This window comes from Colias eurytheme, chromosome 7 (genome assembly GCF_061535395.1).
Source record: "Colias eurytheme isolate Ceu_HAF_F1 chromosome 7, ilColEury1 Martin Lab GWU primary, whole genome shotgun sequence".
In the NCBI taxonomy this organism is placed as follows: Eukaryota; Metazoa; Arthropoda; class Insecta; order Lepidoptera; family Pieridae; genus Colias; species Colias eurytheme.
Window position 1 is genome coordinate 8,802,654 of NC_142986.1, and position 20,043 is coordinate 8,822,696.

Below are 20,043 nucleotides of genomic sequence, written 5' to 3' on the forward strand. Positions count from 1 at the left end.
TATTTAGCAGATAGTGTCAAATTTAATCTTAGGTAAATATTTGAACTTATCAAATTAAAATAAGATTATAAAAATTAGCGACTCAATAAAAAAATATTTAGCATATTGATGCAGACAACAAAAATCTTCAAATCAATTTAAATGATCCTTAAATATATTAAATACTTATTCAGGAAATTAGTTTGTAAATCATTGGAAAAAAAGTAGCAAACCATTTTGAGAATATTATGAAGAATACAATATTTACGTTCATTAATTTGAGTCTTACCTTTGCGTCATCAGGTATGCTCCCTTCACTGACTAGTTTTTCGAATCTTGCTCGTTCTGCTCTTTCCTGATTCAGCTGAAAAATATTACAAACATGTTAGTATTGGAATTCAATTCCAATTTTAATGTTTTTTTTTTCTGTTTCCCAGATAAAAAATATCATAGTAATTCCAAAAATTTGAAAGGTTAGTATGAAAACTTCCAAAGCATTAGAAAGCTTACAATCACCATATTAAGATGATAGCATTAAATTTATTATCGTTAAGCAGCACTCAATGAATAATGTATGTCTTTGACTCTTATACACCTTGCTGCGTTAGATAAAATACGCCAAAGTTTACTCAATTCGCCCTGTATACATCTGAAAAATAACTATAATTAATGACGGTACCTACGAAATAAATTTTTCACCTACCCTCATTAAGATAAATAACCTCACCTTTCATAAGTGAAAGCTTCATCAACGCATCAGTTGCCAATGAATTGTACGAATTTTCGTTGAGTTCAGAGGGCCAAGCTTTTGTAGTAAATAAACGCTGCGTTTCAAACGCCGCGTTCCAACCGCCACGTTCCAACCGCCGCGTTCCAACCGCCGCGTTCCAACCGCCGCGTGTTAAACGTCGCGTTCCAACCGCCGCGTTTCAACCGCCCTTTCCAAACGCCACGTTCCAAACACCACGATCTGACCGCCACGCCAGCAACCTACTACTAAGCTTTTACTCGTCGGCCAAACCTCGTACAAAAAAGTCGTGTTCCTGGAGCTGTGTTCAAAACGTACGCGTCGCTAGCTACGGCGTTCAGCTCACGCCTTCGGTGTTTTGTTACTGAATATTAAACTTACCAACAGACTGCTTGCAATTTTGTCATACATTAAACAGAAACAAAAGGCATTGACAACAATCACTTTTCTTCTTTTCTTTCGCCTGTACATCATAACTTTTTTCAAAAAGACGCTGCGTTCCAGCCGCCGCGTTCCAAACGCCGCGTTCCAACCGCCACGTCCCAATTGTCGCGTTCCAACCGCCGCGTTCCAACCGCCGCGTTCCAACCGCCGCGTTCCAACCGCCGCGTTCCAACCGCCGCGTTCCAACCGCCGCGTTCTAACCGCCGCGTTCCAACCGCCGCGTTCCAACCGCTCACCTGCTGCTCCAGCTGGTGCGCGCGGCAGGCGGCTGCCCGCGCCGTCTCGCCGCACGCCATGTGCGCGGCGGTCTCGCGCTCGAGCCGCTCCTGCAGCCGCCGCAGGTTGCCCTCGAGCTCCTCGCGCTCCTGGCTCTGCTGGTCCACCTGCTTCTCCTGGTTGATGGCGGACGCGCGGGGTTAATGGCGGACGTGAGTGAAGAGATCGTACCATTTTCGTAACATGATTATATGCGAAATTTTATAATTTTAATGAATAATAACGAATGATTAAAAATGGCTAGTTGAAACATCTTCAAAATCCTAAAATCTCAAATGTAAAAAACCTATTTATAAAATTACCTAATAAGACTTAGTGGTCTCCGAGCCAACAACAAAATGTTCAAGGCCAATTTCTTCCCTGGTGATAATTTGTACAATGGTATAGGTAGGTGTATCATTACGCGTGGTACCTGCCAGGTTAAGCCATGTTGACATTCCAATTATGTAGAAAAGCGAGATATACAGTATTGTATATCATCCACATACAGAGAATATCATCTTTATTTCATTTCGCTGATGATATCAGTTTTACATAATATAAAAAAAAAGTGGAACCAAAATAGAGCCCTGTGGGATCCTGTAGTCACGATACACTGAATAGAATGTAAAACTGATACATATTTCTTATAATTCGCCACAATTTGAGTGCGATTGCTAAACTATTTACAGACAATAGCAGTGCGCATGTCCGTGTTGATAATGAAGCTGATGGTCACCATGCTTATTTACACTTATCTAAACCATTGTTCAGTTATCAGCCGAAGGAAATTATTGACGAAATTGAAGCCTGACTAGTATAGTTCACAACTATATTCTTTCAATTATTCCAATAAGTACTTTTCCATTTATAACATAACTATATGGTAATATCTGATTCTGAACTTTACTAGAAACGATTCTTTTTAAACGGAACATCTCTTCACACACAAAATGGAATGGAAAATGAGATATTATTATTTATTATTATATTATACCAACAATTCTCGATTGTTTTATGGTTTGAAATGGAATGTCCAAGTTATCAATGCATCGTTTAAAATGTTACTCATTAAAATTGATGTAAAAGCATTATCCTATTTTTTAATTCTTCAAAACCTTCAATTAATCTGTTACTTTGTACGAAAATGCACCATATAAAGCTTTCAATGCAATCAAATACGAAAAAATTATTTTCTCAAAAAAATTAATTTTGGACAACTAGTTCTCAAATTATATTTTTAAAATAGAGATTTTTATTTTAAGAAATCCCTTTTTGACAAATTGACAGTATTCCTTAAAAAAAACTCCTCTAATAACTTCATATAATGCATGTCCCCACGACACCACCACATCTCCAAGCTTTAGTTCCAATCCCCAAAACCTCCCAAACATTTCTCTTACCTTTTTGGCTAATTCCGTAGCCAAATCAACGTTTTCCTTTTCCAAACTGTCAGCTTTGTTCCTTGCTGCCACTAGTTCCTCCTCTTTAGCGAGCAGTTGGACTATTTCACCAACATTTATCTCTAGGGGAGCTACGTCTGGGTCGAAAACCTGAAATTAAAATGATTCTTATTATTATTGTGCCTGGAAGATTTTATTAGACCTTACGTTGGAAATAAGTTATGTTTTCAGGTGAATATTCATAAACTATCTTAACCATATTCAAAAGTTTATTTGATCAATCAGAAAGAAAACAACTAAATTCCTGAAAAAAAAGCTCGCAATAAGAATAACAAAGTATGAATTGATATGGATGTAATTTTTATGCCACATTTCACCTAAATCTGAAAATTAGGTCTGGCCAAAAAAAAGCTTCTATTAGTGAATGATATCTACAGATATTTGACCTAAAATATATGATAATGATATACCTTAGCAGAATCAGAATCCCGATCTCCAGGTCTCGGCTGCTGTAACACCACCTGCTGCACCACGCGGTCCAGCAGAAGCCAATGCTGTGCGTGAGGGTTGTACTCCACTGGAAGGAGATATAAGAAATATTATATGAGATGATGAAATAGATGATAGTAAGAACGTCAAGCTTTCAGATACCACGTGTTTATCTATTCTAGTGGTGGGTAAAAAAAATCGAATGATAATAATGTCTTGTTTTCTTTTGTGTGTTTACAAAGCGTTGCACAAAGTTGCGCAGCAGCTCGAACATGTCGCCCGCGCTGCGCGTGTCCACGTGCTGCTGCTCGAAGAGTTCACTCTGAGTGCACACTCACGCGGCAGCAGCAGCAGGTGCCGCAGCATGGACAGCAGGTGCGGGTAGGCGGCCGTGTGGCTGAGCTTGTTGCGCAGCAGCTCGAACATGTCGCCCGCGCTGCGCGTGTCCACGTGCTGCTGCTCGAAGAGTTCACTCTGAGTGCACACTCACGCGGCAGCAGCAGCAGGTGCCGCAGCATGGACAGCAGGTGCGGGTAGGCGGCCGTGTGGCTGAGCTTGTTGCGCAGCAGCTCGAACATGTCGCCCGCGCTGCGCGTGTCCACGTGCTGCTGCTCGAAGAGTTCACTCTGAGTGCACACTCACGCGGCAGCAGCAGCAGGTGCCGCAGCATGGACAGCAGGTGCGGGTAGGCGGCCGTGTGGCTGAGCTTGTTGCGCAGCAGCTCGAACATGTCGCCCGCGCTGCGCGTGTCCACGTGCTGCTGCTCGAAGAGTTCACTCTGAGTGCACACTCACGCGGCAGCAGCAGCAGGTGCCGCAGCATGGACAGCAGGTGCGGGTAGGCGGCCGTGTGGCTGAGCTTGTTGCGCAGCAGCTCGAACATGTCGCCCGCGCTGCGCGTGTCCACGTGCTGCTTCTCAAAGCGCCGCGCCAGCTCGCGCTCGTCCTCGCTGCGCACCATCTCGAAGAACTCGATGTGACGGTCGAGCGTCTCGTTCTCGTACTTTTTCAGTTTCTCGATCACTGCAAGAAAGAAAAAAAAAAGGAATATTAGAAATGACATTTTTAAATATTCGGACCAGAAACTAGGCTAATAAAATCCTGAAAATAATGTTCAAGTTGTCAATTTCAATATTATCACTAGACAAGACTTAACGCGACACATAAAACATCAGAACAGAGCATCTTACAGAAGTTAGAAAAATAACTATTGAGTTTCCTTAAAATTCTTCTCTTTACACCCCTGCTGTAATGATCAGATCAGATTATTGCGCTCACCTGGCTGTATCCCAAGCATGAGCAGCTCGTAGCGCAGGTGCAGGCGGAACTCCAGGCTGTCCTCGCCGGGCCCGTAGCTGAGCACCGCGTTGACGAAGGACATGAGCGCGGTGTCGAGCGGCAGCTGGTCGCCGCGCCGCGCCGCGCCGCGCCCCAGCGCGCCCACTATGGACGAGAAGCGGGCCCGCTCGCCTGCGTGCTTCTGGTATGCTGTCATCGCCTCTAGCACCTACCCAATACAGCAAACATTGAGCTATTATTATTACGTATAGAGGAGACACCACGAACAAAATCTGTGCTGCAAGCACGGCGACGCGGGGCGGCTTGTGAGTCATAGATTAAGCGATGTCATCGACTCACCGCTATAGAGGCGAAACTTTGTAAATATTTTGCTTATTACTTATCAATTAAGAAAAATCAATGTTACAAAAAAAAATCTAATAAATAAATTATTAATAAACTTATCATTTAAAAACTTTTAAATAAAACCAATCAATGTAACAAAAACATTGATACATGGGTAAATAATTTATTTTCATCTTTCGTGATTTAACCTTTTTTCAAATATATACAGTAAAATATTTTTTAAATGTGTAAAATTATTTTTTTCCACTATAAAAATTTACGTCATCTAATATTACTATCTAAAGATCTTTCATACCCAATGCCGTTTCTTAAATTTTTAGTCTATGACAAATGACCCAAAATGGCGCCCGCCAATAATTTTGCTCGAACCAAGTTTTAACAGTGATTATCTAATTAATTACCGATGAAAAGTTATTTCTTTGCACTTTGCTGCATTACTTGAATTATAAGTGCAATATCGCAACACACTCGAGGGCATATTTGATGAGTTTCTTGGTTTTTTTCTTTTAAACAAACAAGACATGAACGCGACCATCGCACTAAAGCGACTGAGTGCAGTTAAGCCAATATGGCTTATGTTGAGCGGAACATAATATGTGATGTAGGCAGTGTCGTCTCCATATGTATATCTCAATGACAGCAAACGATAAGTTTTGCACACAAAAAGGTGTTCATAAATATGGAATGACGTTATAAGCACCTGCCCAATACATCATTTGATAAATAGTGTACACGAAAAAGTATTCACAAATATGGATAATGAATAAGTAAAGGAATAACAACAAACAACAACATGATCATTTCCAAAACAGAAATATTGGAAATAGAACGACATCTAACTTCCTAGATATATGATAGATGATGGTCTCCAGCATATGCTTGCAAACATAATAGTGTCAATCTTCTGAAGTAAATCTCTTCCAGCATTCGGACAAAGTATTTTATTATTCATAAGTTTACATATAACACCTCCCCCTGACGGATATGATATTACATTTTTCGCTGCTTGACGTGTCACGCATATCACGTTCTCCTTTTAATAAGTTCGTTGTGTATATAAAATAACAGTTTTTAAAGTGAAACTTTTATTACATCGTCTCAAACTTTTTGGTCTGTGTAGCGCATGTCGCGTGTATCACGGCTGCCGAGTAGGTATACCTACTCGGCAGCCGACCGTCCCGCGACATGCGCTACACAAAGCAGTGTTCGGAACCGTTCGAACAGTTTCACTTTTACCGTGGTTTCATAAAACCACACAACTTTTTTTTTTTATAATGCATCATAATAAAGTTCTAAAGTACAGAACAACTTAATGCGTTAGCATTTACGTTTTACACCACTGAAAGCGAACAATTTTTCTCACCTTCTTATGTCCCCCAGGTACAAGACACACGGCTCCCAAAATCTCGAGAGCCGCAACTTTAGTTTTGACATTCTCCGTGTCTAGTGATTGCGCTATCAGGTCGATACTGGTGGGATGAGCGAGCACATGTGCTCGGCCGGTCTGGAAAATAAACATTAATTTAAAAATTTTCACAAGTTTTTCTACCAAAAATTATAAACGATCTATTCAAAGCTTCCTTTGATTAAGACTAATTCTCTTTTCTTGGTATTTGGCAAAGTCTTTATTAAATATTTCCTAACACTCAACTTCTTCTACTTTAATAACAGACTATAGAGACTATTGTACTAAAGGATCACGCACAGAATTATTAATAAGAGCCTAAATCCTGAATTGTATACTGATGTTATATGTTAGACGTCCAACTAAATTCCAACCTAAATTACTTCATTACAAAGAAAAACTCACGGAATTGTTCATAAGAGCCTTGATCCCAGCTATCAAGTTGTGCCTGGTAACAGCATCGTCCCTCGGCGCCCTTTGCAAGGCCTCCAACAAGGCAGTAAGCCCGCCCTGCTTAATGAATCGTAACACGAAACTATGCGCTCGCGTCCTTAGTGCCGTTTTCAAACCGTCGACGAGGCCGCTCGCTTCGGTTGGTGGAACTCCTTCTGATGATGCGAATGCCTGGAATTTAGATGATATAGTTTTAAGAAAGAATACTTGTAATTTATTAATAAAAAGCTAAGATTTTGTTGTAAGTTTTTTTTTAGATTAAATAAGGTTATTTACGGTGAGATCAATAACGTCAAGTCAACAACGTATTTAATGGTCTAAGATCCGAATATAAGTCGAAATGCAACGGCGTGATAATAGAATGAGACCAATTTTATAATAAATTTAGTGTATTAAAAAATGTATTAAAAATGGGTTGACTGGGAAAATCCTGGACAGGATATTTTTTATTAATTATTAAAAAAAAATTTTTTCATTTTTTATTAATTGCAGTTTCGAGATAATAAAACAATTTTGTAATAAAACGGCGCTGACATAATTTTTTTTTTCATCATCCTATCAAGTGAAAGTAACTGGTACCGACATACCTGTTTATACCTGCCAACCTAGCCGTTTGTCCCGGTAAATATTAGAAAACGACTATGCCTGCACATTCTGTACGTTTCATACTTTAAGTCTATTATAATTTTTTTTTATTATGTTGATACTGCAATTAATTAAAAAAAATGTTATTTTTTAAATTCATTAAAAATGTCCTGTCCAGGATTTTCCCAGTCAACCCATTTTTAATACATTTTTTAATACACTAAATTTATTATAAAATTGGTCTCATTCTATTATCACGCCGTTGCATTTCGACTTCTATTCGGATCTTAGACCATAAGGAAAAGAAGCTGGACGAGATAATAGTAGGTTTAATGGGTGACACTGAACATCGTACCAAAATTTTTGTGAAATGTAAAAAGTTATATTTGATGAAGACAATTATTAAACCTTACAATATCTTCAGTTTATTTTATGGTTTTTAATGTCATCATTGTAGTATTTTATGCAGATGCAAAGGCTGAAACAATCATAAATTGTAAGGCCTAAAGTGTGTTTAGGTCGTCAAGATTTACGCAATAAATTGTTACTTACTTGTTTATTATTAAACATACTACTATATTTAAACTAAACAACATACATAATAATGCTGCTCTTTTATCAAGTACAACACTTAACTAGAATGTATTACAGCAAATAACATCCTTAGTGTGGAAAATATCAATATTCAACAATTAGTTTACATTTTTAGTATCCTTTCCCACAACTTCAACTTCCATTTGCCAATCTCATTAAGAACCACAATATTTGGCGTTTATTACTACTTGTTAGTTGTTATATTGTATGATCTTTTATTCTGCCAATAACTGTTAGTCTATATCTATTCTTTCAACTCACATCAGCGATCTCATTAAGAGCCTTGATGTAATCCTCCACTTGCGGCGCATTAGCAAGGGGCAGCGCTTGGCCAGGTGGCGGGCGGCGGCTGCAGTAGATCTGCCACTTTTTGGCCGCTGGTAGCTCCATCATCGCTGCTTTGTTCACTGCTGTTAGGTCCAGCTCTTCCTGTGAACGGAGAAAATATAATTGTTTTTAGAAGGAAACTATAATGTCTCCGAATAGGATATGAAGATACGTGTTAGAATTTATTGTAGAGAAATAAAGACGAAGAAATGAATATTCATTAATAAAGTATTATCCTCCTACACCACAGTACAGGTAATTTTTGAAATGGTAATTTTTTTTGTGCCAATAATGTCGAAGCTACCAAAAGCAGCTTGTAAATAAGTACCATGGAAAACTCTTACAACATTTGAAAGAAAGCTTACTACAAATAGATTGATGTAATCATTATATAACATGATTTATTCAATCCAGATGAAGTTCGTATAATATAGTAATAATTTTAATTGCATTAATTAAGATATAGTAGGCCTCACTTTCCTATCTGTGTAATTAATCAAACCCAAAAAGTATATGGAAAAAAACCTTGAAACGAAATCTGAATATCTAATCAACGAGCAATTTCCCAAACAAGATTCCACTGCCTGCAAATGGAAACATTAAAAAAACTAAACCTTCACACGAATACCGCAGCGCAAAAATGCTTAGGTGGAAAAGTTTGGTCATCTTAATGCAGTTAATTTGAGAGGTAAAAAGCTAGAATCTCGTCCGAAGGACTCTTCCATAAATGGTTTTCTGGTTCTTGTATGTATAATTATAAAGAAAATTAGACACTTAAATGTTATGTGTATACGTGAGGTGCATCTCGAACCGCTTTAAGGAATAATGCGTAAAAATATTATGACAATCCACAAAAAATTCTAACTTTACATTCCATGTTATTTTTAACATCAGTCTGACCATACTAAAGGATATGTTAAGAAAATATCATCACATAACTACAGTAAAAATATATAAGCGACTTTAAACAACGCATCTTAGCGAAGGTGAAAGAGATCCATCAAAGAATACGTGTAGTTCCACTAACATATCCATCCCACTTATCCCTTATGAAAATCGTTCAGTGAAACAGATGTATGCATAATGCATCTGCCCCATACCCCACTAGGGGACAAATTAACATAACCATTGCTCGAAACGTCAACATAAACATTAATCAGTCTTAACTCAACCTCTAATTACTCATACATTGACTAATCTAAACAATTAGACAGCTCAGTTAAAAGCATTCTTTCTAACCCTACATCTGTAACATAGCCCACAGGTCGCTATTGAAATGCCAAGGTGCTTGTGGACCACGCCTCTGATATTCGGGCAATAGTGTTGTCACATGTGACTGTTGACAACTTGACAATGGGTACTGAAGGTCTGTTGGTCATAGACTCCACCCAGCAGTGGTGCAATGTTTGGACGAAATAGCTATTGAAAAATTATACGTAATGCTTTCAAGAAAAGTAACTAAAAAGATTTTTTCAAGAACATAGCTGTTATCAATAAATAAAAAATATATTTCTGGAGGTTCCACACAACGACATTTAAGTTCAAAGCATGAAAAGCTTGTACGGTAAAAATGTTTCCATGAACATTTTTGTGTCATTTTTGAACACAGAAGCATGTTAATCTGGCTTATGTATGAAATCGTTATCAATTAAAACCAACAAAATTACATGAATAATTATCTACTATTGAACGCACTGAACATTTATTTTGACTGATAATAAACAGACTACTATTTGTACAATCTATGAACCCATACATCATATAACACTTAAATATTATCTCCTCTACATAAATTTTAAACTTGATGACTCAAATATGACCCAAACATGAAGCAAGTAATAAATAACTACACTCAGCAGCTGTCAACAACCCCATTTGTTTCCATCATAATTATCTTCATGCTGTTAATGTGACAAATTTGATATCTCACATATGCAAATTTGGGCATACAAAGTAATGGGATAATTAACACCGTTAAAACTGATAAAAACATTATTGCAATTACAGGGCTATATATTAGCGCTTTCTTTCTTAATACCTATAAAAAAAAATGTTTCACATTTTAATTTGAATTTCGAGAAAACGCGTTAAAGGTAGATTAAAAGATTACAAAATACTGGAGATAATATGATCGGAGACTAATTAACATATGTAATACCTAAGAACAATTTTGTAAAAGGAATTTAATCGCAATCTCAAGGCTATAAGTTCATAAAGTAAACATTAACTAGAGAAAAAAGACAGGGGTCTGAAAGACGGCTATTTCTATCACTTTGCCGCTCATCATTCTCATACAAAGATTTTTTTTAAATCAGCTAAAATTCATAAAGGTGTTGTATAATCTGGACTCATTATTAGATTTTAGTAGCACTATAAATTGTACACAATACGTTACGTACGTTTAGGCAAACGAACCTTAAAAATATTCTCTCAAAATATAAGAAGTTTACAATGTAACATGCCTAACCTACAGGTTATATTGTATAGATCGGGCATAGATTGGGACGTAATTATTCTCTCTGAATGTTGGCTTCGGTCGTCACATAATAATATACCCCTTTTAGAGGGTTACAGACATATATGCACAACCATCCATCAAACCCAAAATGAAGGCGTTGTTATTTACTATAAAAACCGGTATGAAGTAATGGTGTCTGAGCCTCATTTAGTTGATGCTAATTGTTTGTGCCTAAAATTTAGTAACGAGATTTGTATTTTAGGTCTTTATCGCCCTCCAGGTCAACGTAATACCACTAATTTTATTAATTCTTTAGATACACTACTGACTAAATTAAATAACTATAAAACAATAGTAATTGGTGGAGATATCAACATTGACATAGGTCCCAATAGTACCGATAAGCGCTCTTTTGAATATTTAAATATTCTGGCGTATCATTGTATACTACCCGCTCATACTTTACCCACCCGCCAACACACATGTCTAGATCATTTTATGGTCAAAACAAAATTGGATACCACATGTTGTGTAGCTAACTCATCTGTGACTGATCATGAAAGTGTTGCTATAACTGTTAATTTGCAGACTAAACTTAACTTTAATTTATCAACCATAAAAAGAATTAATTATACTGAATTAGATAAAACTATCAATAAAATGAACTTTCAGTCAGTAATAGAGTACAGCGACGTAAACTTAGCAACAGACCAATTCGTCACACTTTTAAATAATGCCATATTAGAAAACTCGTCCATTGTTAAAGTACCCAACAAAAAGAGGATTCATAAGCCATGGATTACTACAGGCCTACTGAGATGTATACGCAATAGGGACAAATTGTATAAAAAACTAAAAAAGAAACCTGATGATGAATCACTTAAATTAATCTACAAAAGATATAGGAATTTCTGCAACGCCCTACTAAAGAAGCAAAAAAGAAACTACGAAAAACAAGAAATTGAAAAAACTAAAAATAATAATAAAAAATTGTGGGATGTCATTAAAAATATATGTTACACAAATAAAAGATCAGAGTCCGCTTCAGCGCTAATTGATAAGAACAACCCGAAAAATAGTGTTGATCATGTTAACAGTTACTTTATAGGTGTTGGTAAAACTTTGGCGGAGAAGATTATCAGTAACCATAATAAACCTGACATTTATGAGAATGTACACTCTCAAATATCCAAATCGTTTGTCCTGCTTCCAACTGATGTTACAGAGATTGAACATATCATTATGGATCTAAGAGAAGATGCTGCGGTGGGAATTGATGAGATATCAGGCAAAATCATAAAACGTTACATCAAAGTAATATCGCTCCCACTTTCACACATCTGTAACTTATCGTTTACCACCGGTATTTTTCCACAGGCTTTTAAGACTGCACTAGTTAAACCAATCCACAAAGGTGGAGATATAGACTCTATTACAAATTACCGGCCAATTTCTATTCTCCCCACTCTGTCTAAGATCTTGGAACGCTTGATCAATAAACGCCTGATGAACTTTTTAGAGTCTAATGAATTACTTTCACCAGGACAATATGGCTTTCGGTCAGGTAGGTCGACTGACGATGCTGTTCACGAACTAACCAATAACATTGTTTGCAATTTGGATAAGAAAAAGAAATGTATTGTGGTTTTCCTTGACCTAGCCAAGGCCTTTGACACCGTATCAATACCACTCTTGTTACTTAAGTTAGAAAGGATCGGTGTCAGAGGCCTTCCATTACAATTACTGGGAGATTACTTAAAACATAGAAAGCAGCGTGTAAAAATAGACAATTGGGTTAGCGATGAACTACTTGTGCAGTACGGTGTCCCACAGGGTAGTGTTCTTGGACCTAGCTTATTTCTTGTGTATCTAAACGATTTATGCCAACTTCAACTGGACCATGGTAAAATACTGTCTTTTGCAGACGACACAGCACTTTTGTTCACGGGTGACTCATGGACAGAAGTGTTTCAAAGTACACAAAAGGGCTTTGATCAGATTTGTGAGTGGCTAAAATGTAATGTTTTAACGTTAAATGTGGATAAGACTAAATATATTGCCTTTGCATCAAAAAAAAATCTTCTTCCACCTGTAAGTTACAAAATTACCTCACATACATGCACACCTATGACTAACCTTACCTGCTCTTGTCCTCCTATTCAAAGAACTGACACTATCAAATATCTTGGAGTTTACTTGGATCAAACTCTCACATTTAAGCCTCACATTGAAATTTTAGTTACACGGATTCGCAAACTGATATATATATTTAAAATGTTGAGACATATTGCTGATTTCCGGACAATAAAAATGGTATACTCAGCTCTATGTCATTCAATCATTAATTATTGTATTAGCTCCTGGGGAGGCGCTTGCAAGGTACACCTCATAGAAGTTGAAAGAGCACAAAGAGCCTTACTCAGAGTAGGAGCTGGTTTACCATTTCGCTATCCTACTTGCGAACTATACAAACGCTGGGATGTACTAACTGTCAGACAGACTTTTATCTTATCAATTGTAATAAGGCAACATGCACAAATAAACTATGATCCGAATTTCAATAGGGACAAGCGTAGAAAAGATATTATTTGTAAAAAGAACTCTTTTAATTCATGTCTATCACATAGATTTTATTATTTTCTCGGGGCATTTTTATACAATAGAATCAATAAGTCTATCTCAATATACTCTCTTAGTACATCAAGGTGCAAGACGTCGGTATGTAAATGGCTCAAAAAATTAGACTATCAAACAACAGAAAATTTTATTCATTCAATTCGGTAAATAGAGAAACTGAAACGTACATACTCCATCGCAAAAACCCATCCACACCTTACCGTCAATCACTCACTCACACACACACACACATACACGCGAGCACATACGCACACTCACTCACACACTCACACACGCATACACAAACACACACATTATACACATAGTATATCAATTCACTTTAACCTTTCACCTCATCTATAATAATTTATAATATGTCCATTGGTAATTTTTTCTATTTTAATTTTTCATTTAACTTTAGTTACGATTAATTCTTTCTCATTTCATGCTCACGCTCATTGTTTATCTTATAGATGTGATTGTTAATGCTTTGGGGGCCTGGTGACCCGTAACACAAGTATTTTATACTTCTCGCGGGCACCAGTCTCTCACAAATGTTAGTGTTAAGATATTATATAGATTAACAATGTATATATATTGTGCATTTGTGATGAGAAAAATAAATAAATTTTAATTTAATTTAATTTAATGATAATCAAAACATCAAAATCAAACAGTGAAATACACTTCGACAAACAAAATATAATAACCAAACCTGCGTAATAAATTTTCATTAAATTTTCATGACCGGAACGGTTGCGATAAATTGAATGTTAATAAATATGGAAGAGATATAAATCCAACATATGCCTCCGCACAATCATATTTAATCGCAAACTGGACAATTACAGAAGGCCTAGCTTTCGACTTTCCACCAACAAACGTCAATACGTTTGGCCGAAGAAAGCTCGACCCTTTCTATACAAGACAAGTCATTTAACTCAAACTGCTTTCGATATATTTTCGATTGAGTGAAATTTAGATGAGCACTTATTTTTAACAGTTTCAAAGTTGTTGAATAGAAATTACAAAAAGTTTGGAAAATCCAAAAGTGCACGACTCATAATGCTCATTTAATTATGAAATATAAAAAAAAACTTATTGTTGTTTTCGTTTTTTATTAATTGCAATTAAACGACACTGAATTAATTAATCATTCGCATTCAGTGACCTACAATCGTCGATTAGAATATTTAAAAAAAAAATTAACTCAAATGATGGATTTTTTCACAAGTTATAGTGTTTTCAGGTTTCACCACAGACTAATAATAATATACTACGTATGTTTCACACATGACGGACAGGAAAATTTTTTGAACTATTCGGTGTTTTTTTCCAATTCTATTGAAGTACTTAAATCAATTTTTAAAAAGTATGGGATTAATCTCCATTAAATTATCTCGACAATAGTATGCAAAATATCTTGATTCCGTGAACTAACAAGGCTATAATAATAAGAATAGCTGCAAAAATGAGGCGAAAAAAATTTTTCGATCTTACGATCGAAAAATTTTGACATTCATCAGAGAGTGCTTTACAGCACTCTCTGATGCTTCGCATCATGAGTCGTGCAATATTAATACTTCATATATAGCATTATTTAAGACATGCATTCAATTTATTCAAATAATTAGAGCAATTATTAAAAAATAAAAACTCAACTAGGCAACACACGAAATCACCTTAGGGATCGATTTTTATTTAAATAAGTATTTTTTATTCGCACATCTTAAATTGAACGACGAAGCAGAAATAATCAGGAAGGAATCAGCTCTATTAAAACTATCCTACTGCCTGTTGGAAATTAAAACACATTTAACACAAGTCTACACTAGCCTTAAGTAAAATCTCAATCTAGCTTGTACCTAATAAAATTATCATTTTATCTCTCACCGTGTCAACAAGCATTCAATAAGGTTTACTATTTTCTCCTATAAATTTAAATCAAACGAGGTGGAGAAACTCAACCTGACTGCTTTATTTATTCGGTATCTACTGCATAAAGTACTTTTTGAATATGAATACGATACTGCGAAATGGCAATATACTGTGGTATAATTTACATCAAGTCGAATGAAATGAACGCATAACTTCTAAAAGGCGGATTCATACAGCCTCGCGAAGCTTTTGCCACGTGAGTTTGCTCCGTCAATGTGGACGTAGGAAATAATAGGATAAGAAAAGCGCGTGTGCCGACCGTGTACTGTTGGTGCATCTGTCTATTAGACAGGTCTCCACAGAGCTAGCAGTCTTGTGAAGCAACTTCGCGAAGCAATTTGGTCACTGTAAACGTCGCTTGGCCGAGGGAACGTCGTATTTTATCATTATCCTCGGTCGAGTCACTTCGCGAGGCTGCTCGCTCTGTGTGGACCCCCCGTTACGCTAACGAAGTGATCTCGTCAATGCAGCGCAGGTTCGACAGCTTGCTTTTACTTACACGTGCTATTATTTATCAAATAAATTCTATAATATATTTCGTTTATTATTAGCTGCCTTGTTAGTTTAAACGTGCTTAGAAGCGTGTAGGAGTTTCTTTGTACAATTAATTAGTTTCCAAGTTGAGGAATAAAATTAGATTATGGCAATTGGCTTTCCCTTTACGTTAAGCAAATGTTTACTTTACTACAATATTAATGCAATATTTTAGTCAAATTTGTAATGAATATTTATGATAAGAAAAAAATACATTTACCTAATAAATATAAGTAAAGTATCAAAATGTGTCATGATAATTCTTATTTTCTTGAAATTCTCGCTATCGGAGAGGAAAAAACCGCTAATATATACCATAAGTAAATTCTACGAAACATTGATACTCAGGAATTCAACCGATTGAGATAAATTCTTTAGTGGAAACGGATTTAACTCATTTATAAGAAGTTACAAATCTTTAACTTAACATATGTAGGAATAATACCACGTTTCATTATTTTGGTTTATTAAATACTCGAAGAAATCCTACCTACTGCATCAAATAAGACGATACTTACCTATTTCCCCAATCGTTTTATAAATACTCACTTTGTTGGAGGATTAAAAATCTTTTCTCCTTCTTTTTTCAAGTCGGTTAAAAATTACATAACCATGCGAAAAGGAACGGGCAGCTAAGTGCATCGTGACTCCCTTCGCTATGTCAAGGTCAGCGAATTTATCGATATCTTATTGCAATTCAAATTGTGGCAACTTTTGTTGCATACCGAGAAAAATATCGTGACTTGCCCTAAAGTAATGTTTACTGTGTGTTTTAATAAACGTGGAAATATTTTATTCGGGTTCCGTAGGAAAACTGTGTTTTCTAATAATATATGGAATACATCATAGCTTATTAGCCTTTAAGCCGTGTCCGTATGTCTATCCGTCGTATATAATCATAGTATTTAAAAGAGATTATACTATGAACTATGGTCGTTAGCTACTATAAAAATATAATATTCTGTGCTATGGTACCTATAAGCCTCGTCAAAGCCGAATACGCATCCGTATATTAAACTTCATAATGTGTACATAACAGAGAAAAGAATGGAAAAGAGTAAAGATTTTCTTTATTTATCGAACAGAGATTAAATAAACAATTTATTTAATATCTGTTTGTCAAAAACAAAAACCATATACATTCCATAAAAGATTGAAAACTAAACTTATGCTTGTTACGGTCCTAAATACAAAAACAAAACAATAAAAACAAAGTGAATGTAACATACATTATGGTTACATGTAACATTACTTGGACATTATGTAGATTATGACATAAGCCGCCGTAAGTCCTACATAAACACAAGATTAGTTTAATATTAACATACAAACAAGTCAATAACTGCGTTAAAAACAACCGACTTCAAACTTGCACTTGCAACATTTACAAATACAGACAAAAATGCTCATAAAATAAAAACTACTGGGCCTATCCGAATAAAATTTTTATGGGACCAATTCGACACCATCCCGCATCGAACAAAAAAAGAATCACGTAAATCGGTTCAGAAACCACGGAGTAATCGGTGTACATACATAAAAAAAAAAAAACAACATACCGGCCGAATTGATAACCTCCTCCTTTTTTTGAAGTCGGTTAATTACAAATATGATAAGTTATGTGTTTTTGTGAACGCCTATAAGTGGAATTAGTTCTTGCTTGGTCTTCATAGTTTTCTATAATGTTATTAAAATTATATGAATGTATGATTTTACACATGAGTTGATTACATAATGTTTCTTTAATTTATCTTATAGATTTTTGCCATGGTTTGCATAACGAAATGTTAATGATGCAAAAGTTTGTATCCATATCGTAGTACAAAACCTATTATTGTCTATATGTAGGTATCAGAAAGCTGGGTTAGTTAGAGGAAACTTATAACTCAAGAATGGTTCAACAGATTATAATAGTTTTAGTTTCATTGATTATGTCTACTCTTAATTTACGATAATAACGGTTAATTTGAAAGTTACTAAAGAGTTAATTAAATGCTTACTAAAGTCTACCCAGATTCCGTCAACAATCACATAACCATCCGCTTCCCTTTATCCAACCATCATATAACCACAAACTTTCGTACCACGCATTCATTAAGAGAAATCATTAATCTCGATTGTACCACTGCCAATCAACGTCACCATCTGAGCTGGTGAAAGTTTTGGCGTCTGGTGATTGACTGGTGTACTTGGAAGGTACTGCTGCGTTTGTGAGCCCTTGAAAGCATCTTTAATTAATATATGCTTATCAAGAACAGAACGAATAAACTTTTTAAGCAAAGCTTTTAGCATCAGTCAATAAGAGGGCAGCAGGCAGGCAATTGGTGACTTCGGTGTGATTGTAAAATGCAATCACAAGAACTCGCAAATCTCAGACTATTCATATAAATTTACTAATGATGTCATATCATCAAGATTACTTAATAAATCGATTATATAAATTATGCGTGACCTTTTCAATCGTTAGACATTATAATATAGATTTTGGGTGACCATAATGATTCAATTAGGTTTCATCCTATACGATAATCATTTATAAGAAAAATCGTATGCTTTATACAAGAACCTTCGCGTACAGAGTTCAAAAGGTGACCCCTTGAGAAGCAGTCGCGACGCACGTAATCCTATCAAATGCTCAAGCCGAGTGGCATCCGCTACTTTATTGCAAAACCTATTTACAACACTCGATCTCAAAGTTACGTCTACGACATACGACACGATTTCCACAAACTAAATCTTTATTTATAACTTTATCGGAACATCAATAACCGTCACATTATTTCATATTTTAGATATTACACACAATTTAATTTCGTAATAGGGAAGCAGAGTCCGACCGCTACAGGCGTACCCCTGATGGGAATTCACACCAATATCAAAGTCGGCCATAAGAGCGGTAACTTTTTGTAGACATATTATGTACTGATTTACGCATATATGGAAATACAATGTCATCACACACAGGTACCTACCTACCTTGCAAAAATTTGTGTAAGTATTCAACTGGTTCGTAGATATCAATACGACGTACAAGACAGTTTACTACAGAAGTTTGTCACATAACAGTCTATTATAGCCATTAAATTCAACAACAGCTCTTAACATTAAAGCAATGCCTATGTTATTGTTATAAAACCCGACCCTGTTATATAACCGATAAGATAATTATATGAGATGGCTCCATTCACGATTTATCCTGTTCCGATAGCAAAATCGTGTCGTACACGTCACGTAGGCTATAAAACCAGCGGTCCGTCCGACACGCGATCGAGTAATCTGTCATAGGAGAAAGTAACACGTAATGAAAATAATATATTGTGTATATTGGTATTACATAAATCATTGTTAGATTCACATCGGATATTGTCTTGGAATGAGGAACTGAATGTGCGATTATGCATTTGTAATTAATTTATAGCTTGGTTTAATTTACATTCTTGCAAATATATGTAAGTATCTAATTTGAATTAAGTGTTGATGGTTTATTCGAGAGGGCCGATTTTTCAATCCTTGGATAAAGCTTACCCGTCCAATAAAGAATTACACGATAATATTAAAATGTCACCTGTAAACTGTCAAATACGGGCAATTAGAATTCTTTCATAAATGGTAATTTAATACGTTATTCGACGAATAAGTTTTAACCAAGCATTGAAAAATCGGCCCTAATTTTAATTAAGCGTTGATGGTTTATTCGAGTAAAAGATGCACTCTATAAAACTGAGTGTTTTAAAGTAGGTAATGAACTTTAGAAGAAATGCTATAAAATTTAATTATTAATATATTATAATTGTATAGAAAGTTCAATATAAATACAATAATCATTTACTTTCGACTGCGTTCTTTAAATAATATCTATTGTATGATATCTATTTAACTTTCAATCACAGGTGTAATAACTTCAAATGTATTTCGACCTTTCTATTCTTTATTATTCATTTTGATCATAGATACGAATTCGATTACTTATTAAATACCTCCTATTTTCCTTGTATCTATATCGCTTGCTGTAAAATATCGTCGTCTATAAACAATCTTATAAGTAAACTGTGATGCTAATCATTCCAATATTACCTATATGCTTACCTACCTGAAAAAATAACTAATATAATATCGAAGAAAATAAATCAATCAACGTGAAGGCGTTTCTACACTCGATCGTAACATGTAGA

The 20,043-nt window shown here is 35.7% G+C and overlaps 1 protein-coding gene across 1 annotated transcript in view; it reads right to left on the bottom strand.

Moving 5' to 3' along the window:
• Positions 1 to 20,043, bottom strand: part of DAAM (disheveled-associated activator of morphogenesis-like protein) — a 74,655-nt gene that overhangs the window by 7,658 nt on the left and 46,954 nt on the right. The window contains exons 5-13 of the mRNA XM_090103618.1: positions 8,260 to 8,427; positions 6,772 to 6,990; positions 6,325 to 6,465; positions 4,596 to 4,824; positions 4,113 to 4,340; positions 3,300 to 3,406; positions 2,830 to 2,979; positions 1,408 to 1,563; positions 269 to 343 (exon numbers count right to left, since the gene is read on the bottom strand). Of these exons, the coding sequence (XP_089959744.1) occupies positions 269 to 343; positions 1,408 to 1,563; positions 2,830 to 2,979; positions 3,300 to 3,406; positions 4,113 to 4,340; positions 4,596 to 4,824; positions 6,325 to 6,465; positions 6,772 to 6,990; positions 8,260 to 8,427 (1,473 nt within the window). The remainder of the gene's footprint in view (positions 1 to 268; positions 344 to 1,407; positions 1,564 to 2,829; positions 2,980 to 3,299; positions 3,407 to 4,112; positions 4,341 to 4,595; positions 4,825 to 6,324; positions 6,466 to 6,771; positions 6,991 to 8,259; positions 8,428 to 20,043) is intronic.